Here is a 22,728-nt window from a genome sequence, read left to right on the forward strand (position 1 = left end):
CGGTTCTCCGTGAGCGGGAAGGAGCAGATCTGACATGCCCCTACAAACCTGAGGTAAACAGATACACAGCTCTGTCAGGGTGTGTGTGTGTGTGTGTGTGTGTGTGTGTGTGTGTTAGTGTGTGAAGGGGAGTGAGCATAATCAGTGAGTGTGTATGTGTCTCTACCTGCATTATGTCTGCCATGCTGCTGCATTCTTGTTTGCATGTGTGACTGTACATTCTGCTGAGACGTCACGCTGCTGCACATGAAGGCATTTCTTAACGTATGTCTGCTGTATGTGTGCATGTGTGCGTGTGTGTGTGTGTGTGTTGAGGTCAACTTTGTCAAACAAGCCCGTACAGACAGACCTGCAGACTTCAGGTCGCCCACTGCCAGCTTTAGTTTTAAACACATGAATCTTAGAAACACATAGACAGAAAATGTAACTGTAAAAAAACAGGAAGGAGGAAATAAACCTCGGCGTGTCACAAGTCATCACTCCACTCGTGTTAGAGTCAATCATCACATGGCGAGCTATAGGAAACACCTTGATGCAGCCCAGTAAAGCACCACAAACGACGCTGGGTAAAAGACCAATCAGATTTGAGTGAAAACATTTTAAATATGAGCTTTAGTTTGCCTCAAAAAGCAAGATGTGATCAAGAAGCCAAACGCTCTTTGGTGTTTCCAGGATTCACTGCTTTCCTGTTTCACATCACTGCAAAGCACAGAAAAAAAAAACATCTGCAGACGCCATGTTGGATACTGAAGAATCATTTTCAACACTAAACGACTCATTAAAAACACGATCTGCCAAAACCACGTGGCCTATGAGGCAGCTGCATTCACGACTTCACGCCAAAATGTGGAGAAACCAGCCGGCGTACAGCTCAACCCTCCACAAAAGCCACATCTTCACCAGGAGGCGTTCGTGATTGGTTCAGAGCCAAACGGGCTGCCAGAATAGATAAACTCTCTGACACAGAACCTCTCAACACTGACGCACTCTCCAAAGAAGATCTGATTGATTGCCTCAAAGTGAGACACAAAACGAGGAGATACGTCTGTCGCTGCTGTTCACTATGAAATGAGTGGTGGAGTCTTCTCTGACATCCAGGGGTGTTTTTTTAAAGCACAGCTGGATCAGGAGAGGCTGTGCAGAGTACCAGTGCATGTACTCTGTGTTATCAGCCTGCTGTGTTTGTATACTTGGACGTGCACACAAAGGAAACCACGCATACAGCACACAGATCTCGCAGCCACGTGGATGCAGAGACCGCGAACCGCCCGTGGATGTCGGCCCGTGCGCACAATTAAAGCGACACACAACTCTCCAACACACACGTGTGACGTGAGAGTGTTCAGTGAAAGCTTAAACCAAGTGGTAACCGTAATATTTAATGGCTTTATGTCATCAGAACCTGCTTTCCGTCCCCAAAAGGATGGTGAGTCACTACACTGTGACTGCACAAACACATTTAAATTTGAGTAATACACACACACACACACACACACACACACACAGCGATGCTGGAGGAAGGTGTGTTGTTCTGTGTGAGTCAAAGTGTCCACAGGTCGATGACATCTGACTGATAAACTGTCTGACATCAATGCATGTCAATGAGTGAGGGACTCCCCCCTCAGCAGGCAGCAGGCAGGTGAAGAGGTTCATCGCACTCCCCCCCGACTCCCCCTCTGACTCCTCACACCATCGACCTTTCACCTCCACACAGCCAGCAGACCGAGCAGGTAGCTGCTGCCTGTCTGTTCAGCCCGGTGACACACGGAGCTTCTCCTGCTCTGCTCAGACATCCTTTTGTCACGTTTCTAAAATAAAAAGTCATCTTGAAACTGCTGCACAAACGTGTTTTAGTTACTTGTTTTAAGGGATGTGCTGCCAGTTGCTCCTGCCTGGTGTGAAAGCACTCAGTGCTGTCAGTGGTTTCAGTAAAACATGAACGGCTGTTCAATGAGGATAATCATGAGAAAGCAGCTACAGAGTCTACAACATTCAATCTTTTGTTTCAGGGGAGAAAAGGTCACATATGAAATAAGCAATAAGCTCAGATATTAAACAAGTCCTTGTATTCTTACAGCTCATAATAGCTGAGTTTAAATTAAATGAATGTGATTTTCCTTGTCTGTCCGTTTCAGTGGAGTTTCACTATTGTCCCTATAAAAACTCTAAATCTGCCGTCTTCATGGTTTGTAATGTCACGTTAGCTCATAGCCGTAGCTGCATTACTAGCTGTGTCCCTTCTTCCTCTAAAATGATGCTGTTTGACAAACCGAGGAATCACTTTGCGTCCTTCATGGCTGTGTTTCTGCAGAAACCTGCTTCAGCTTTTTGGAACAGAGAGAGGTGGAGGCAAGACTGAATGAGAAGAAGCGAGGAAGGATGGAGGGCAGAGAGTGAGGGGCCCACGAAAAGGGGGCACGGAGGACAAGGGGGGGGCTTCACATCAAAGTTGTGTCTGGTGGCTGGAGATTAGGGACCGCATTGCAAGAGGGGATTGTTCACTCCCCAAAGGGTATGAACATGAATGCGTGTGTGTGTGTGTGTGTGTGTGTGTGTGTGTGTGTGTGTGTGTGTTGGGGGGTTCAGCTCCTCAGGGTCTCTCTCTGGGGGCTGCATTCCTTGTCTGTCATGTACTTTATGGCCCCTTCCAGCTCAGATCGAGCCTTCCCCTTTCCGACCGTCTACTTAGTACATGTTGCTTTTTAATCCATGTCGTTGCCTTGATGTATATTTACACACATATTCTTCTAAATACACCTATATTCTCACACACCTGTGTACAGTTTTGTCTAATCTTTGCTTTTCTTTGTTTAGCTTCACTGTCCTTGTTCTTAGCTGTTGTGTCTTTTCCTGTGTAATTAATTAAGATTAACAACATCCAAACTATAACCAGGCCTGGAGGACACGTTAAAGTAGTGACGCGATCATTTTCTCAGAGACTAAACCCTGATGATGTCCTGATATCAGACTGAGGCTCGTTTCATCTCTGTGAGCTAACGACCATCATGTGACTGAAGCTTCAACATCACCGGTGTGATGGAGGCATCGATCTGATCAGCGTCAGTATGAAGCAGATTCAGTCTACTCGTCTTCTACGATGTGTTTATGCAGACTGTTTTCCAGTCACCTGCTCAAAAGTCATTGAAGTTATCTAAACAGGTTTCCACCATGGACGCCTTTCTGCAGGCCTCATACTGTTGCAGATGAAAAGTGGTGATGGGCGCGTCTTTAAAAAGTGGGTTTTGAGTCATTTCGGGATGTATCTGCAAAGCTTTCGTTAGAACATATACAGCAGAATTCGACAGAGTCCTGATAAGACGATGCACTGATTAAGTCTTTACTAACATTATTTATGATTTCATATACGGCCATTTTCTAATAACAATAATATATAAAATTTACAATCTCCAACACCTTTGGTGAAAAAAGACTATTGTGAAAAAGTGAATTTAGTTATTCGTGCTGGTTTTGGATGAGGGGTGGCGCGGCGTGATGCAAAGGAAGTGACCCCACAGCGTCACATGATCAATAACTGTCATCATCTGATTCACACAGTGTGACTCATCTAATAAAGACACTGATCAGGACGTGACAGATCTGATCCCTCAGGATTAGTCTGAACAGTCAAACGCTCGTCACAAACATCACGGAGCCAAAGCCTGAATGGAGCCATTCATCAGGAGGAACATTCCACGTGTCCTCAGGAGGAGACACAGAGTGGACTCAGGTACGCGTCTCCATCCGATTCTGCATGTGGAGAATAACACATGGAGTCCAGCCTGCAGCACCACCAAGATTAAAACTGACATGACTGTCTGATGTTGAATCTTCTACAAATGTGAAGATTTGCTGCTTTTCTCACTTTCGTGTCGCTGGAGCCTGAAAATAAAATGAAGGTATTTCTCTCCCTCCTGTCTGACATTGAGACTTTTAATATTCCCAAATCAGAAATGTTGACTGTGAGCTCACATTCTGCTGGTTTTCCCTCAATTAATGCTGCCAAAAAAAAAAGAAAAAAAAGAAGCGTGTTGTAACTTATTAAGCTATATTTTTGGAGCGTTGGGGGTATTTGGGGGTGATGGTGTTCAGCGCAGTGAATGAACTCTCCTCTTCTGTATCACTCTCCTCCTCATGACTCCTCCCCTTCACTTTCCACCGCATGGCCTCTTTCTGAACTTTCCCCAGACCGAACATGAATGTGAACACTTCATGTTTGTTATACGTGATGTACGTGTCCCTGACCGCCTGTTGTCCCGCGAACAACAGCTGCATTTAGAAATCAAGTGACAAAACAGCCATGATCCTCGAAGGATGGCCCGACGCCGTCAGGAGGCCCGACGCGTTCAAACACCGGAGCGCACGGAAAAGCAGGAAACCACCACTGCTGCAATAAAAAAAGAGTGCAATCCCAACAAGTCATGCAGTTAAACCAGATCCACCATCACTGCAGGGACACCGCACAGCCTTTAACGCCACTGATACGTCCCAGCTTCCACACCGCTTCAAATCCAACAACAGCACAAAAGCATCACCATAAATCCGTTTAAACTCACCGAGCAGCACCAGAGACGTCTGAGTCCTCACAGAAATACAAAGTACATGACAGCAAGACAAAAGTGGCATAAAGTCCAAACTCTGCCCGTAAACGCGCAGAGACGCACTGAAACTCTCCACGCGATAAACTCACGACTGCTGCGATTAACTCTTCAAAGATTGATACAATAACTGAACGCACGCACACTGTGCGCAGGATAACCGCGACGATTCCTGAGATTTCTGCTTGAGGGACTTTGCCTCATCAGGTTGAAACAGCGCCTGCACGCAGCTCGCCTCGCCGTGCACATGGGTTACCTACCGAGCGACCGACCTCACGGCTCAGCGCCGAAATGACTGAAAACTTACTGCAAACTCAGAGCCCGGCTCCACAGACAGCGTCAGCGAAAGCGGTTCAAAGTGCGCGTAAAGTTTCTGCGTAAAGTTTCTGCGTGCAGCTCAGATTATTCGCTCGGTTCGTTCCTGCAATAAATCCGCGGCGGAAAACTTACATAACCATCCACGCTTCGTGCACTCGTCCACGGCGGGGAAGTGAGCAGGGGGGTCTGCGGCCGTCTGCGGGGGCAAAGATGTGAAGAAGGCGGTGAACGGAGCTGAGGAGTGAGTGCTGAACTTGAGCCCGGAGCAGGAGTCGGTCTAGTCCCGTGGCAGGAGTCCTCCGCGCTGTGGGAGCATGCTGCTGCAGATCTCTCTCTCTCTCTCTGTCTCTCTCTCTGTCTCTCTCTCTCTCTCTCTCTCTCTCTCTCTCTCTGTCTCTCTCTCTCTCTCTCTCTCTCTCTCTCTCTGTCTCTCTCTCTCTCTCTCTCTCTCTCTCTGTCTCTCTCTCTCTCTCTCTGCCCGACACTGTGAGTCAAGGTCTCTCTCTCTCTCTCGCTCTCTGCCCTACACTGAGTCAGTCTCTCACTCTCTCTCTCTCTCTCTCTCTCTCTCTCTCTCTCTCTCTCTCTCTCTCCGTGCATCCAGCGGTCACTGTGCAGACTTCACTGTGGGTCGGCCCATGTATGCTCGACCTGCAGAGACACCTGAGAGCGGATTGGTCGCTCGGAGAGATCAAAGCTTTCCCAGGTGAGAATGACAACTCCCATTTTCTGTCGCCGGAGGTTAGAAATGTGAACAGGAACGACTTTATTAACCCTCCACCACCTATGCGCTCACTCTCTCTCTCTGTTCAGTTCAAAGTGGCTTTCTTTGCACGCCAAACTCACACACTCACACTGTCAAAGCATCTAGAGAATAAAGACAAAAGTAGATCTCATGTACCTGTTCAGATTTCCAGTGAGGGTTCAGGTCTGAGAGGATCGGGGTGCTGTTGCAGCTCCTCTTCGGTTGGAGACAGACCTTCATTTGACTCGTGCGTCTGCTGGGGTGGTGCCAGCTGCTGCAGACTGCTCTGATGTCTCTGCCAGTTCACTGATGGAAGTGTTGACAAGACCCGAGCTGCACCCCTGCCTGACCCCCAGCTTTGGGCGAAGAAGCCTGGGTGTAGTTTGCCAACCTGATAATCAAGTTTTCCAATCATTCGTGCTGCAGGCCCTCATGCCAAGATGAAGCCTTTTGAAATGGACTAAGCAGGAGAATAATTTGCTTTTCTTAATTTGGTTGTCAGTTAGGATGCTGAGGGTCTCGTAGTCTTAGTACACGTCGCTTCACCATATTTCATTAGAAACACAGAGACTTTCCTCTTTTCCTCAGGGAGGTGAAAGGTGAACTACATTTACTTTTAAGACATTTTAGAGGCTTCTGCTACTCGGCCACAACTCAGAGGCAAATATTGTGAAAGTATCAGAGGCACGGCAAGTTATTTGTAAAGCACATTTCAACATCAAGGTGCTCCACTTCAGGCAGAGAGGCAGCAACTGCATTTACTGTCAGGCAGGATGTAAATATGTCTAGAACAATCAAATATTTTTAATGAAGTAAAAAGTACAACATTTGCCTGCACAAAGAAATATGAATGAAAATACTCAAGAAAAGTACAGCAACTTCAAAATTGTACCAAAGTGTAGTAACTGGGAAAAAAGTAGTTTAACCACTGCTAAACTAGCCAAAAGTAGCCTGTTGAAGTAGTTTACTAACTCGACTGCGACCAGCTGCAACATAAAATGTGTCCCATGAGCGTATTTATGTTTTATATGTAAAACTCTTATCTCCAGAGGAACCTGTAACTTCAGCTTCCACACAAATTTAATGGAGTAAAGACGTTTTACTCTGACATGTAGTAAAGTAGAGAGCAGCAGAAAACGTAAAGAGCCTCCAAGCTGTTCTTAAATGCAGTACATGAACGTCCGTGTTTCCCACCTGATTAAAGTGTCCATGTTGTCTTATGCTCACATGATAACATGTTATTATTTATAACTGAATGTCCTTCAGCTTTTAAAAAGTATTTATTCTGTTAAAGGTCCTTCTTTTGATGCTCCAGCACTAAGTTTACAGTTGTAGCTGATTGTTTGCCGTCTAGAGCACATTTTTAGAAGAAACATCTGTATTTCTGCATTGTTTGCTCTGAAGTTCCTCATGGCAGCAGCACAGAGACGGCTGCGTGCTGCGCATGCGCATCGAAGAACCCGGAACTGGACCGCACAGCTGAGTTGAGCAGAGCCGAGCCGAGCCGAGCTGCTCCGACGGGTTTTGACTGAAACTGCTCATAATAAAGATGCAGCTCCACTTCACTAAAGAGCTTTTACCGGATTCTGTCAGCAGCGACTTTCAGAACCTGAACAAAATGACGGAGCAGGTAAAAACAGCAGCTGTTAGCCGAGTTATGCCTCTGGAGCTAAAGGAAACGGCGTCCGTTCAGCTAAACGCGCTTCGTGTCTGAGCTTTCATTCTGCTTCCAGCTGCTTTCTGAGCGCCTGTCACAGCTTCTCAGGCTGAGAGTTGGTTCATTTGGAGGACTTCATCCTTTATCCCGAGCTGTCCGTAAACACACCAGTTGACAGTCGCAGCTCGAATGAATCATGTGACCGCAGATGTGTGCGCGCGCGTGCGCGTCTTCTTTCAACGATATGGATGATCAAACATAACAGTTCATAAATGTACTGTAAAGTCTTTTTTACTAAGAAGCTTAAATGAAGTCTGCAGTCACAGCAGCTCAGGTAACGTCACCTGTACCTGAACTGAGTGAAGTGAAGCTAATTTGAAGTATTTTATGTATATTTAAGTACATACTGAGTATATTTTCCCTCATCTGCAGCCAGCCATCAGTTTGTTGTGACCAATTTTCAAAAGCCATCAAATATTCTGACCAATCCAGGTGTTAATATTTGTGAGATGAGTTGGATTCACATAAAGAAAATGTTGATATGGATCCACTGGATTTATATTTTAAAGATACCCAGCAGGACATCTTTCAGTCGATCAGTCTGTTCCAGGCTTTAAAAACATGTGAATCTGCCATGAGAAGACGTTGATACGAACACTTTGGAGATTTTCAGAAGTGTAATGAAACAGAACAGAAGGATGAAGTTGCGCAGCTCAGCTGTGATCTTCAGCTTTTCAGCAGTTTGTGAAGGAAGTTTTACTTCAAGCTGCTGAAACACTTTAAAATACGCTGAATGGATGTAAACCGGACAGAATCTGATGATGGAGGTGGTTCAGAAACAGGTGTTTACATCATGGTTTAATTCCTCCTTTTACCGCACAAACAGCCTCGTTAGATGACGTCACTGAACGCCTGAAACCGCTGGCTTGTGAATTCTGTCTGCAGACAGCGACTCTCAGGAAAACCACCATTTTTGTCAAACGGTGACACTCTGTGACGGACAAAGGTCATTTTTCATGGAGCTCATCAAAGTGTGTTTTCCTCCAGCAAACCGAACACAGCCCGACGTTTTTCATTAACACAGACTTTGGTTTTTCAGCAGTTTCATCGTCTGACTGAAATCCTGTTCCAGTTCTTACTGGAGCCTAAAGAGGTGAGTACACACACACACACACACACACACACACACACACGCACACACACACACACACACACACACACACACACACACACACACACACGCACACACACACACACACACACGCACGCACACACACAATTTTGATGTTAATGGACTTTGGACTCAGTGATTAGCCTTGATAACTGAACCGAGTGAAAACATTGCCTGTCCTATTGTGTGTGTGTGCAAATTAATGCATGCATTTCCTTGTGTGTGTGTGTGCGTGTGTGTGTGTGTGTGTGTGTGTGTGTGTAGACAGAGAGGTTCATGCAGCAGCTCAGTGAGTTTGCAGGGGAACATGGGATGAGCGCCGGCCCTCTGAGGAACCTGATGAAGAGCGTCCTCCTGGTGCCACAGGGTGAGAAACACACACGCACACGCACACACACACACACACACACACACACACACACACACACACACATACACACACACACACACACTGTGTTTGTTGTTTACATTTGTTACAATTTAAAAAAAAAAGAACTGTCCTCAAATCTTCTTACTCTGAGTCATCCTTCGTCTTTTCTCTGTTACGACTGAAACAGGATGAATAAACACGTTCGTGCAACAAATTTGCTACAGTTTCAATTATGTTCATGGTGTTTCACGTTTGCCTCACTTCATTTTTAATTATCGAAATTGTAATGGTAGAGAAACGGCCATTTGCTTCAGGACGGCGGTGAAATAAGTGAAGTCCTGAGAGGAATCGAGCTGATCCAGTAAAACTCCTCATTGGTCTCTGACGAACTGATGACAGAATCTTGTTTACAGCTGATGTTTTGCAGATTTTTTCTGCCGTCTGCATCCAGCTCAGAAGCCTTGAGATAATGATCCCCCTGTTTTACAGCGTGTATAAAGCTGCACTTTTCCTCTTCCTCCCAGCAGTTCGAGCTAAACTCCCGGTTTTTAGTTTTCCCACGACGCTCAGCTCGAAAGCTGTCGAGAGCAGTGACAGAAGCTGACGGCGATGACTCTTTTTCCTCCTCAGGAGCCCTGAAGAAAAACCTGACGGCCGAGCAGATCAAAGAAGACCTGCTGACTTTAGGTACACGTCTTTCACCTCCCCGATCGATTATCAGCAGGTCGGTGTGACAGCAGGGCCGAAGTGAAGCTGCCGGCTGCTGTCGCCTTACCTGTCGCACCTGACCCCCACATCATGTCTGCTCATTATCGTGAACGTGTGAAACCAAACCTGCTTTATCTGTTGGTTCTTCAGGAGTAAACGAAGACAAAGCAGCTCACTTCTCGCAGCAGGTGACTTTCCTGATCTTACTTTTTAAATATTTCACACTCAATGAGCACAAAAGCAGAAAATGCTGCTTGGGGTCGACAGTGAGACGTTTAAGGTGCAAACATTCGTAAACGTAAAGTCGTAAAGTCATCTCGTGTCGCTTTGCAGTGGGGGGGGCACTACGCAACGCTGTCCAGACTGGCTGTGGGACAGACGCTGATGGTCAACCAGCTGGTGGACATGGAGTGGAAGTTTGGAGGTGAGGCGTCACATTTGGGGGGGGGGGGTGTTCACTCTCCTCTCAGACTCAGAGTCCATATTCATGATGGCAGAGGCTCTAGTCTAACGTGGTCATTAGCATCACTTATGTCCTATTCTCATTGAAAGACCTCAGCTGTGTGCAGCCGGCGGGTCTCTATCAGCCTCATTGTTCATCCAAACAGCCTAATGACTTCTGGGACCCTCGGGGGATGGACATGCTAACGCTGGGCCGCCGGGTGATTAGCATTATGTTAAGCTGTTGGAGAGCCGATGGTTAAAGACGCTGAGGTTCAGTTAAGAGAGGAGGGACAGGGAGGGCTTGTTTGTGCTGTAGCTCACCTTGACGGACACTTATTGACATGCAAAACAGCTTCAGGCGTCTCAGACGGAGCTGAATGAAGACAGACAGATGAACAGAGTCGGCTGAGTCCGGCTCTTCAGACATCTTCACACTCCATCGGCTGATTTGGATTTTTGGATGAAGCAATCATCAATAATTCAGAGCAGATGGAGACATTCATCATCGAGAGCAAACAGTACTGTTTACTGTACTTCATGTATTTGACAGCTTTAGTCACTGATTACTTTTAGAATTAAGATGTTTGCATACAGAACATGTCAAGAGTTTAAAAAAATCTAATGTTTTATTAGAAATGAAATCAGCCAACAATTTGTACAAGTACAGCTGAATCAGTTAATCAGTAACAGAAGAGTCGTTCTCACATGTTTGATCGGCTGCTTTTCCTCTCAATGATCTCAGTGATCTGAATGTGTTTGGTACCATGTGGAGCTTTGGACTGTTGGTTGGACCAAACAAACACGGTGAAGGTGTCACTTTGGGCTCTTTGTGACCATATTTCTCTCTATTTTCACAATGTTTCCAAAGCAAACGATTGATCGATGGATGGATGGAGAAAATGATCAGCTGATTGATCCAGAATGAAAAGAATCATTAGCTTCAGTCCAACACAGAGCAGTTAAAACGAGCTCAGACAGAAGAGGACAACAGTCAGGGGACACTTTACTGCACTCAGTGCTTTTACTTCACTAGTACTTTAACTACGTTTTCCTGACGTTTACTTGCATACTTCAATAACGTTTTCAGTGCAGGACTTGGTGGTATTAGTGCTTTTACTCAAGGATCTGAATTTTTACTCCACCACTGCATCACACACAGTCAGTATTACTCTTGGTGAGTACTTTACGTGTATTTTATGTCAGGCAGCAGGAGAGAGATGACAGGAAATGAAGGAGAGGGAAGAGGAAAGGAAGTACAACTCTGCAAAGGCTGAAGGCCAACTGGGGACGCTGCGGTTAACCCTTGACCCCTGAACCCACTGTGTTAGATATATATACAAAGGTTAATGCAGCTTTAAGAAGGAATGTCATAGATTATATGGATTTGGTTCTTTTCTGGCATGTGATCAGAACTGAATGCACCAAAAGTTGCTTTGAGGGAACATTTCAACCAGGCCGCATGCAGTTTGAGACCCTCCGTGCTCTGAATTAAACCTCTAAAAGCTGAAGAAACGAGGCTGTGCTGTTGTTGTTGTTGTTGTTGTTGTTGTTGTTGTTGTTGTTGTTGTTGTTGTGGTGGTGGTGGTGGTGGTGGTGGTGGTGGTGGTGGTGGTGGTGGTGGGTTTGTTGTGGGTCATTTTGTATGAATCTAAACATCACGACGTGTTTCCTTCCCCCGCAGTGACTGTCGGCACCAGTGAAGTACAGAAAGTGGGCAACATCTTTCTGCAGGTATGAGAGCTGTGTGAACCCTGCACAGTGCACACACACACACACACACACACACACACACACACACACACACACACACAGAGTTACACACAGTTCTGTTGAACACAACCCTCCGTCCTCCTGCAGTTGAAGCTGGTGCTCAGGAAGGGGAATTCCACAGAGAACGTCTACATGGGTGAGTGACTCAAAACTTTTTCATTATCTTCATGTCATTGATTGGATTTGGCGAGAAGCTGCAGCCTGACTGCACGTCAGGCCGTCCCATCCAGACGAGCACAGGGCACGGATGAGCGTTTGGAGGAAGACGTGCGGTAGATGCGTTTGTTCTGTAGGTGAGGTGTTCACCTCTGAGCGGTTACGCACTCGTGGCAGGCGCTATCAAGCATATCGAGGTTGTTCAAACATTTGCATCGAATGTTTTCTTTTCTCACGTTTGTGTTCTGCTGCTGTGCTGCTGAACACAAGCAGAAAGATTTGAATAATCAGCAGCAGGAATGTCCAGCGTCACAAAGACTGTGATTCACTTTCACATTCAGCCGAAACGCTTTACAAATGTACATTTAAACGCACCGGTAGCAGAAGGAAAGCAGATCACCTGATCTGATCCTCTCTGACATAAACTGACCTGAAAAGTCAATATTTCATGTTTTTGCTCAACACGTTTCACAGACTGGGAAAGATGTGGAACGCTCCAAAAACACCTGTCTGGAACATTCCACAGGTAAACAGGCTGATTGGTAACAGGTGAGAGGATCATGATTGGATGTGAAAGGATGGAGCGAGGTTCACCGCTTTGTGAACACATGATTGGATGAAAGAGATGAACACATGAAGCTGCTGTCAGTGAACGCAGTGTGATCGGAAATGACTTCAGACTGATCTGGAATCAGGGTTTTATATGAACACACAGACTTCTGAGAGCAGCTCGGCGTGAGGGCGTCTTTTTTTCTGCTTAAACTGCAAAGTAATGCAAAGTAATGCAGGTTAAAGATTCGTTACTCCAAGAAGAAATGTCACCTGTTAGCTCAAAGTCCCTCACTGGACTTTGGTTCCAGTATATTTTAGCACGCTGAACGTCGTCATGCTGTCTGTCATCCATAAAGCTTCGTACTGTTAATCCGCTGAACTTTGAGCGCCTTGAATGATGATCTGCTGAGCGTCAGAGCGTCAGAGTGCCACGTGGTGACAGCTGATCAAGCTGCAGTCTGACGCCTCCGGCTGGAAAATGTGTCACTCTCAAGGAAAAACCACAGACAGATGTGAGGCGGCATCACAGCCCCCTGCAGCTGGAAAACGATGCTCATTAAATCCTGTGGTGACACAGTAAACTTTTGCCTTTACACACTTCAGGAGCGTTTCCACTGACATCAGTGTGCTCTGTGTGTGCAGGCAGACAGCGTGACGTCACACATGCTTCGTTTCTTTAATGCTAACGTGGCGTGTGTGCTAAGCTGAGCCTTATTACTGCTCGCAGTCGCAGCTTCAGTGTGAGACGTGCTGTGGAGAATTTTGGAAAAACGAGGATGAGCGCCACAAACTGATTCACGTCTTGAAAGAAAATGTCCAAATCTAAACTATTCCGATGCTCACACAAGTTATCCAGATCTCGGCTTTAGTAGACAGAACCAGATCTCCCAGACAAAGAAAGGTTCAGAGCTGTCGTGAAACAGGAAGTAGCACAGGTTGAAATATTGTTCTTTACACCAAAGTGTGAAAAGGAGCCGTGAAACTGAAATATTTATGTATTTCTACTGTGTAAACGAGTAATCCTCCGTCTGTTCATCTGCTAACTTCTCTTCCAGAGTTGACGCTTCCTCAGTTTTACAACTTCCTACATGAGATGGAGAGAGCCAAGGCCAGCATGGAGTGTTTCAGCTGAGGGTGTGTGTTCACGTCAGAGTGTGTGTGTTCACGTCAGAGTGTGTGTGTTCACGTCAGAGAGAGTGTGTTCACGTCAGAGTGTGTGTGTGTTCACATCAGAGTGTGTGTGTTCACGTCAGAATGTGTGTGTTCACGTCAGAGAGAGTGTGTTCACGTCAGAGTGTGTGTGTTCACGTCAGAATGTGTGTGTTCACGTCAGAGAGAGTGTGTTCACGTCAGAGTGTGTGTGTTCACGTCAGAATGTGTGTGTTCACGTCAGAGAGAGTGTGTTCACGTCAGAGAGAGTGTGTTCATGTCAGGCTGTAGCTGCAGGGCAGTGTGTGGTATGTGTTATGTCATTTTGTGTGTGTGTGTGTGTGTGTGTGTGTGTGTGTGTGTGTGTGTGTGTGTGTGGCGCTGACGCCCCCCCACCGATTGAAGCCAAGCACAAAAACACATTTTATTCGCCGGCAGACGTTTCGAAGCAGAGCTGCTAACAAACAGGAGTGAAAGCTCGCGGCGGCGCTCTGCGGCGGCGCTCTGCGGCGGCGCTCTGCGGTGTTCCTTCAGCTGTCGGGATAACTGCTGTTCGTCTCTCTGCCGTCAGCAGGACTGTTTTCTGAGGAGCGAGATGTGAGCGAAGGGAGACGTTTCGTCAACACTTTCTCCTTTTCTGGAGCTTCAGTGAAACTTGTGGGGGAATTTCGGCATTTTGAGCCAAAACAAACACGTGGAGAGAGAAAGTTAACCTCGGCCAGACCTGTTCGATCAAGTTCAGTCCTGCTGTTCCTTTGTGGGAATTAAGCGGTGAATCGCAGCCATGGCGCATAAATACACGTAGATACAGCTCATAGGCAGACACGCATGACAGAGCTTGTTGACGTTTTCCACCCACGAGCTCTGCAGAACAAAGAGTAGTGACCAAATGTTAATTAGCGTTAGTAATAGGTGAAAGATAGAAAAAATGGTGATGAAAGCCGTGATGGCGGTGAATACCACACACTGATACCCATAAAGCTCCAGGCGTGTTTCAGAGCAGTGAGCAGCTCTGGTTGCACATGTGTCTACTAGTCCTTGTCATTCCTCAACACTTCTGTTCCTGTACAGTAATATACAGTAATTACCTCAGAGTTATTGGCCCTTTGGGATATTCTCTGCACGTCCATGACAGCGAGGTGGATCCCACAGCGGCTGTCTGACTGTCTGACTCTCAGGTGTACGCTCACATTTTGCCATTTCTTGGCAGTCTGCCCTCTAGTTCTTCACACCTCCCTCACAGGTTATCTTTCTCTCTTATTGCACTTCATTTTCATGTCAAATAAGTAAATGTCAACAAACTTTTTGACCGAACAAGTGTGTGGAATGGATGGAAACAAGGCGAAAGGGGATATTTGTCAAGCCTGCCACATAAGTCAGGGTGTTTTCATCATTCATTTTCAGAGGGTGGTTAATCAGACTGCAGATGTAGAAGAAGGACGGATTTGTAAAGGATATGAGCTGTTGCAACTGTAATGGTATTGCTTTTGACGTGTGTGGAGGATTTATCACAGGACTGATGTGTTAGACTGCATTAGCTTTATCTTGCCGTACCTAATAAACTGGCTGCTGAGTGTATATTCTTGTTCCCTGCTCCCATAATTTGTACCTCTGAGCTATTTTAAGGACAGCCTTAAACTGCATAGTGCATGAGAGCATAATGATGAGCAATAATGTCGTATAATTAGAGCACAAAACTGAAATCTGACTCAGCCCTAAAATAAGAGAGATGTTAAATAATCTGGGGAAATTAACTCCCTGGATTAAATCTGACATCACAAATCTCGGTGTTCTCCTGGATTCAGATCTAAGCGTCAAGTCTCACATCAACCAAGTGACAAAACCTCGTTCAAGTACGACCATTTAAGATCAAAAAGATGCTTCATGCCTTTATTTCAAGATGACTCAATTAATGTAACGCAGATGTGCTAAAAAAAAACAAAAAAACAACAGATCATTCAAAACTCTGCAGCTCTGCAGAGAGCGCATTAAAGACAAGAAATGTTCAGGAAGGATATAAAGAAATACAAGACAATGTAAAACTGCACACGCTAACATGCTGATGTTGGTTTTATATAAAGGAACCAGGAAGTATTTCACATACATGTGATACGATGTGACACAGACAAAACGTAGTTCATTTTGTTAATATTTTCCCTCATGTCCTTTCCCACTGGTTATGCACACAGCACTGTATTTGAAGAGGAGCTGCCTCCTCCTCCTCCTCCTCCTCCTTAGATACCACATACAGTTTTCCTCTCTCAGCCTGAAGCTGTTCATCTTATTCCTGAATGGTCTTTATTGAGTCTTGAGTGATGTTTCTATCTGTCTTTCACGTTGTTCCAACCCGCTTTGTTTTTCCTCAAACACGCAGTTCATCTTAATCGTGAGCGTGATCAGACGTATAAATCCCTCTGGTGTCGAATCATCGTCGGCGTCTGTAACCCCAGACTTCCTCCCCTCAGGAAATCCTGCCATATGTAGCCTGTATGAAACACATCCTTCCCTCCGTCGGCTCTTCAGAATCCAGACAAAATTGTGTCCCCATTAAAAGGAGCTGCATTAAAGTTGGAACATCGAAAATGACCCAGTCTGAACACGCTCTAACTGCAGCTCTGTCATTAACCTTATTTATAATGCTGACTGTCTTCTTGTCTCTGTGCTTCAGGGTTTCCTCTCTCTTCTTCCACTCTCTCTTCAGATCTCTTAAGTTCTGGACCATGTGGACCTGATGTCCAGCTAACACCACGAAAAGACGGCATGCTTTTAAAAATATTAGTTTCTTTGCAACAAGGAGTTCTGGCTTATAGAGGAAACATAAAGTTACAGTTTTTATTATATTTTTCCATTGCAGTAATCCTGCTTCTCATTAGGAAGGAAAAACTAAACTCTTCGCCGACTGCAGGTGTCCATGTTTGTTTTGTCAGTGGTATCTTGAACATATGGTTTCCTCATTTCCTCATCCGGCCGTAACGAGCGCAGCATTATGTCGTCTTCCTGAACATGACCCTAAACCGAACACTGCGATCCCACCTCAGAGCCGCCGGCCTGCACGTCTCTGACACGTGGATGTAAAGTTTTGTCTCCCGTGTGGTCGTATGTTTCCCAAACAGACAGCGAGAGTCAGATCAGCACATTTAATGTCGTGTTTCCGCGATGCCTCAAGAATATTTGCGTTCTTACACAGAAACTGAGCTCCAGATTTACACAAAGCGACCAAACCATTATGGGCCCGTCTGTCTAATTTCTTCCACTTGTGTCTGCCAAGAATCTGTTCGCCTGGAGGCTTTGGGATCACTCATAGCACGTCTGCTTGTTGTTCTTCTTCTTCAACAGAGACCACCAAGGCTCACCCCTCCCCTGCCTCCTGTGTCCTCCACCTGTCCTCCTCACCTTCCTCTTCTGGATGTCACTGCACCCTCCGCCTCTCTTCAGCTTTGTTCCTGTCAGGTTGTCTGTTGCAGCAGAAATTTGGGTTTCTGTGGACAGTTTTTTTTGGTTCACTGCTGTCAGTTCACTCCTGAGCTTCAGTAAAATATTACTCATTCAAATGAACTTTGACTCCTCAGAGAAAGACCTTTACTGTCTTCTTCATCCTCTTTTTGCGCAGATATCCCTCTTCTCAGAAGTTTCTTTCTCATTTTGACTTTCTTCAGGACTCATGAAGCTTTCAGCAGATGAAAGTCACTGAACTCCTCTTTTCTCTCCCCCTCACCTCCTGCAGGGTTTCCCCTCTGATCTGTCTAACTCTCATTTTTACCTTCACATTCTTTCACTTTCTCCTCTGCTTTGGCCTCTCCTCCTCCTCCTCCTCCTCCTCCTCCTCCTCCTCCTCTCTCTGCTCTTGTTGCCTCTCCTTCCTCTCATCGTGTGCCCCAGCATGTTGCCACACGTCCTCTTCCACACAGGAAAAGTGTAAAGATCTTCGGCGCCACTCTCAGTTGTTTTGCTGAAATCCAGTTTCTAATCAAACAGATGTGAGGTCTTTCAGTGTGGCCGAAGCTTCTCCTCGCTCTGTTCTGGGTCTGCCTTTGTCTTTTGACCTTTTTCTACATGTTTGTCACTTTTCAGGCTGATGTGACAGAAGTGCCACTGAATTAAAACTCCTGTGAAACAGAATAAGTTCACTCAGAGCAGTCAGGAGCTGCCGGTTTGATTCTCCAGATGGAAAAGAAAGAAAGCAGAGAGATTGTCAGCAGTGAATTGACAATATTATAGTGAATTTACAGTACTATTGTGCACAGTACAGCCACACTGCTCCTGTCCTAGAGACACCTGTTCAAACATAAGACTGGATGGGAAACTTCAGGTTGGGAAATTTTTACTTTTCAAGAAATACAGCTGAACCGTTTTTAATCTGCTGTTCCTGCTGGTTTTTTAGCCAAGTTAAAATGTCAGTCCAGCCGTCATGGCAGACCTGGTGATTGATCCCCTTTTCCTCCAGCATCACCAGCAGGTTGACCGTTGTGGCTGTCAGTGAACTGTCACAATAATTGGATGGAGTTGCATGATGTTTTGCACTGGCATGCATGTCCCCCTGACAGAGACTTGTAAAAAAACCTCGTTAACCCCCCTGAATTTAACTCTAGCACCACCATGAGTCCAAGAATTTCATCTGACAGTCCCATCAGCCTCAGCTGTACTTTGTGTTCTGTGCTAATTAGGAAACACTAGCATGCTAATGCAGTAGATGGAGAACATGGTAAATATTATATCTGTTTGTTGGATGATTTGAGAATGTGGTACCTCGGTTTCAGTGACCCTAAAATGAGAACTGACAAGCCTGAAAAGACAGCAGGTGTCTCTGATGTGAAGCAGAACGTTGAAGAACCTCAGGCAGAGTTTCTGTTCCTTAGAAAAATACAAGGTTCTTCTACAATGAAGGCTCTTCATATGTTTCTCCTTTTCATTCAGTCTGCCAGACAGACAGTCAGCAGTATGGTGTAACACGTCTGACATGTTCATTACCATCAACACCTCAAATTAGCTCTGACAACTTCTCCACGACTGATGTTTTCTGTGCCATTCTTCTGCAACTTTCTTCAGTGTGGGGGGTGAAAGCCATAAATCACTGTCACCAAACGAAACAGGACAGGTTTTCCCTCAGTTTTTAATCGTTTTTGACCAAAGTGTATTTTCACGACACGAACATGAGCTGCATGAGGCTGCGGCTCCACACACAGCACTCGTGTTGAGATGAATCCAGCGTTGATTTTACATTAACAGCAGCCTCCCCCCCAGCTGTGTTTGACTCTGACAGTTTGTGAATCACGGACATGTTAAATAAATGACACCTCATTAGTATGTTAATTTGCACATGGCTGCTAACTGTTGTGTGTGATTCAGCTTTGATGTGGTGAGGCATAAATTACCCTAAAATCGAGCTTAAACTTTCCAACTCTGTCTTTTCTGTCAGCAGTTGCTCTCCTGGTGTTCCCTCATCACTGTGGCAAAAACTCATAAATAAAATAAAGTGTAAATCTCTGAAATCTCTGTCCACTGTCATTTGAAGTCAAAGTGATTTAAAATCATGTCGAATATCACAGGTAGCATTTAATCCTCCAACCTTGTGTGTGTGTGCGTGTGCACGTGTGTATGTGCGTGTGCGCGTGTGCTCTTATGTCCATACAGATGCTGTGTGTCTGTGTTTGCCCAGAGGGGAAAAACCGCAGGCCTTATGTGGAAAGAGTCTGTTTGGAAAAGAAATGAACAGTGGCCTGAGAAAAGTGTGTGTGTGTGTGTGTGTGTGTGTGTGTGTGTGTGTGTGTGTGTGTGTGTGTGTGTCGTTTACCGTTGGACCTACACAGGGAAGAGGAAATTTATGGGAACTAACTCTCATAGCTCACAGCTGTCACTTTTCCTCTCATTGTGCCCCCAAGCTGAGAACAGACAGGATGTACATTACAACATGTTGTGGATGTACGCTGTGTGTGTGTGTGTGTGTGTGTGTGTGTGTGTGTGTGTGTGTGTGTGTGTGTGTGTGTAAAAGTGTAAAAGTGTCCCCATGATCAGCACAGTTACTATAAAGTATTATAGAATAATTCTAATAATAATATATACTTAAATTACTTTCGCACCTGAGATGAGTGGCCTTCCTGAAGGTCTTACCTAAAAACGATGATGCTTGTGTGTCTATCTGGGTGTGTGTGTGTGTGTGTGTGTGTGTGTTCAGTCCAGGTGTAGAAAATGAAACCACAGATGGAGGAGAAAGATGGAGCAACATGTCTCCTGTCGTCAGTGAAGTTCATCAGAGGTCACGACTTTGGGCTCAAGGAGCACATTTTTGCCTCGTGGTGAACAGGACTGTGCCAGGACATGTTTTAAAGCTAAAGTCATAAAGCAGAAGTAGCAGACGACTCCGAGTCAGTGCTAGAAGTTGTCGTCGTCACAGGGGCACAAACATCTCTTAAAAACAGATTAAAAACTCCATAATTGTCTTTTAGTCTATGCACATGCAGCTTTGTGGAACAATGTGGGAAAGAGTCCTTTGTCCTGATCCCCACTGCTGACACTGTATGTCCAGCCGTGAAGTCAGCTGACACCACCTGGCTCTCCAAATACCACCAATCAACAGCAACCTCTGAGAAGAGAGAAAAGGTGTTCATCACTCGAGGGCGTCCTCCAACTGGGCCACATGATATCTTCAAACATCATCAAACTAAAGCTAATAGATTGACATTTTAAGTTTGGGGCCTCAGGAAAGTGTGGGGCCCTGAGCAGCTACAGATACAGCCCTGTTAGCAGCAGCAGTAACATTCTTATGCAACACCAGACTTGATGTTTCATCGCTCTTACATTTGAAAGTGGCTCACTTATTGCAGGCATATCCCTGATTCCCCATTAATCTCTAAATAAATGAATACTTCAACGTGTTAATTTAGCATCCTTTCTCTGTACCTTCCCAGTACGTCCTACTCTACTCGTGACTTTTGCTCTCCTAAACACTGGTATTCAGATTTTCCAGTTAGTATTTTACAATTTGTGCGAGTTCTTCAGACTTTCTTTTCTTCATGTCCACGCTATCTTTTGCTTCACACATTGGCTCTAAGCTGGTCGATCAAAATGAAGTTAGATAGAAATGATTTTATCATCTGTGGACCTTTGCGTCTCGTTCCCTCAGCTGGAAACCAGAGGAACAAGACTCTAAGCTTTATCAGCATCACAAGGCCAGACCCTGGAGCTGGATCAATGACGGCTTACAAAGACCTGAGGGGAGAGCGTACACGTGAGCTATTCAACTGGAGATAAACCAGACAGTTTTTTATCATAATGTCACCAATATCAGGCGCCAAGTTCCTGAGCTGCTTCATGGCAAAGAATGATGGGGGTGTGAGCGGATGCTGCTAAACACCTCTTTGTATTGAGATACACTCCGTCGTGTCAGTGCAGGAAATGATGGACAGGGGCGGCCACACACAAATTTGTCAAATGTCTCCCAACCACAGGAATTTTCACAATAATGTTAACACAACATTAAGAGGTGCTACAGATCTGTCATGTTTTTGGAATGTTTTAATGATGTGTACATGATGAAAATCTGAATTATCATTTCACAGTAAACCTACAAATTGCTGCCTAAGATGTGGTATTAATAAGTACAATCACAGAGATTTAAAATGATTTGTATGGTGCAGTATGCAACTGTACCCAACAGTGAGGTTTACTAAACAGCAACCGGCACAGATCTTGGCAATGAGTATAACTCCTGTAACATGCACCCAGAGAAAGTGAATGAAGCCACAGGAGCTGTAAACTCAGTGGCTCAAAGCTTGGTATTCTGGAGTATAACACAAATACAGACTGCAGTAATACACCAATACAGACCGCGGTACTGACACATGCGAGGCTCACAATGAACTCACAGTTTAAACTTGATGCCCTCCCAACAAGGAACCTGGTTGGACAAGCCCTAACCAATGACGTACTTAAAAAATTACTTCCGCCCTGTGAGCCAATCGATTCAAATCGTCACTTGCCCCTTGTGATGGCGAGATGAAGCTTGAAGCCTACGGTACGGTACGACCGTCACTTGCCGCGCAGTCACACGGTGAAGTACGTTACTAAAACTGGAGACTGTTCAGGACGTGGTTGTTTCGACAAAGTGCAGCAAACAGATAATGAATAAAAGAATAAGTAATAAGATATAATCTATATCAATATAAGATTAATAGTCAGTTAGCGTCAGCGTTTCGCTTTGGGTCACTATAAACTCAAAATAGCTGCGAAGTGTTTAGCAATATTTAGCTAAGCTTTGAAGACGTTAAGCTAGCAAAAAAGTTAGCATAAGCACAGCATACAGTTAAAGGCTAAAGCTAGCTGCCAGAAGTTTGTCGCTGGCAGTTAGCTAGCCTCTAGCAGTTAGCTAGCAGTTAGCTAGCGATATCTGCGACATTGTACAGTTAGCTAGACGCTAGCTATGTGTACAATGTCGCAGATGACTGTAGGGGTTGATTTAATCTGTTGTGACAGTAGATTTAGCAAGTAAAACTTGATTTTGATGCTAGTAAGCACAGTATTAGGCACAGGTGTAACATCATAGTGACAGTCAGACTTGAGAAATGTAATGCTAGGTTGAACATTTAAAACCCATTATGTCGTCTTGTTTGGTTGATGATGTGTCCTGTTTGACTTCTACAGAAGAACAGCCCTTTCCAGTCTGGCAAATGGTGAAAACAACAGTGACCCTCGTGGAGATAAAGCACGTCACAATTGGCCAAAAGGATGTCAAGCCCCAACAAGATGCTTATGGAGGACCTGCGCATTTCTGGTACGTACATGATTTGAATGACCCATTTTTTTTTATTGTGGTACATGCAGTACAAGAGGGGAGGGATGGATTGACATTAATGTTTTCTATCTTATTAACACACATGCAATATGTTAATTCTGGTAACACTTATGGCAGCAGCGAATGGTCAGTACTCAAGTATGCTCAAGTGTAAGACATGAAGACCCAGTCCTCCCTCACTTTGTAGTGCAATGTTTTTATATGGCAGATTGATGCCATATAATCCATAAATCTTCTTTGAAATATGAGGCAGACTGAGGTAGTGGGAAGCACCTGATTTAGTCCACCCTCTGCTGAAAAGGAGA

The 22,728-nt window shown here is 45.2% G+C and overlaps 2 protein-coding genes across 3 annotated transcripts in view; one reads left to right on the top strand and one right to left on the bottom strand.

The window, feature by feature from the left end:
- Positions 1-5,319, bottom strand: part of LOC143327504 (DNA (cytosine-5)-methyltransferase 3B-like) — a 37,506-nt gene extending 32,187 nt beyond the window's left edge. For both annotated transcript variants that reach the window (XM_076741874.1, XM_076741875.1), the window contains exon 1: positions 5,046-5,319. In XM_076741874.1, coding sequence (XP_076597989.1) covers positions 5,046-5,053 — 8 coding nt within the window. In that variant the 5' untranslated portion in view covers positions 5,054-5,319. The remainder of the gene's footprint in view (positions 1-5,045) is intronic.
- A 1,792-nt stretch (positions 5,320-7,111) lies between these two features.
- Positions 7,112-19,124, top strand: commd7 (COMM domain containing 7). Its single transcript, XM_076741593.1, has 10 exons — positions 7,112-7,288; positions 8,415-8,468; positions 8,751-8,853; positions 9,487-9,543; positions 9,715-9,752; positions 9,898-9,988; positions 11,690-11,739; positions 11,866-11,914; positions 13,542-13,620; positions 16,972-19,124. The coding sequence occupies exons 1-9, from the start codon at positions 7,208-7,210 to the stop codon at positions 13,616-13,618; spliced, it is 600 nt and encodes a 199-aa protein (XP_076597708.1). The 5' UTR covers positions 7,112-7,207; the 3' UTR covers positions 13,619-13,620; positions 16,972-19,124.
- The last annotated feature ends 3,604 nt before the right edge of the window (positions 19,125-22,728 follow it).

Source organism: Chaetodon auriga, chromosome 10 (genome assembly GCF_051107435.1).
Source record: "Chaetodon auriga isolate fChaAug3 chromosome 10, fChaAug3.hap1, whole genome shotgun sequence".
Lineage (NCBI taxonomy): Eukaryota > Metazoa > Chordata > Actinopteri > Chaetodontiformes > Chaetodontidae > Chaetodon > Chaetodon auriga.

What these genes read in the sequence shown, in the direction of transcription:
- commd7 (XM_076741593.1), top strand. Translation starts at nt 7,208, where the DNA reads ATGCAGCTCCACTTCACTAAAGAGCTTTTACCGGATTCTGTCAGCAGC. An exon ending in TCTTACTGGAGCCTAAAGAG is followed by an intron (nt 8,469 to 8,750) that starts GTGAGTACACAC and finishes GTGTGTGTGTAG; the next exon opens with ACAGAGAGGTTCATGCAGCA. An exon ending in TGGGCAACATCTTTCTGCAG is followed by an intron (nt 11,740 to 11,865) that starts GTATGAGAGCTG and finishes GTCCTCCTGCAG; the next exon opens with TTGAAGCTGGTGCTCAGGAA.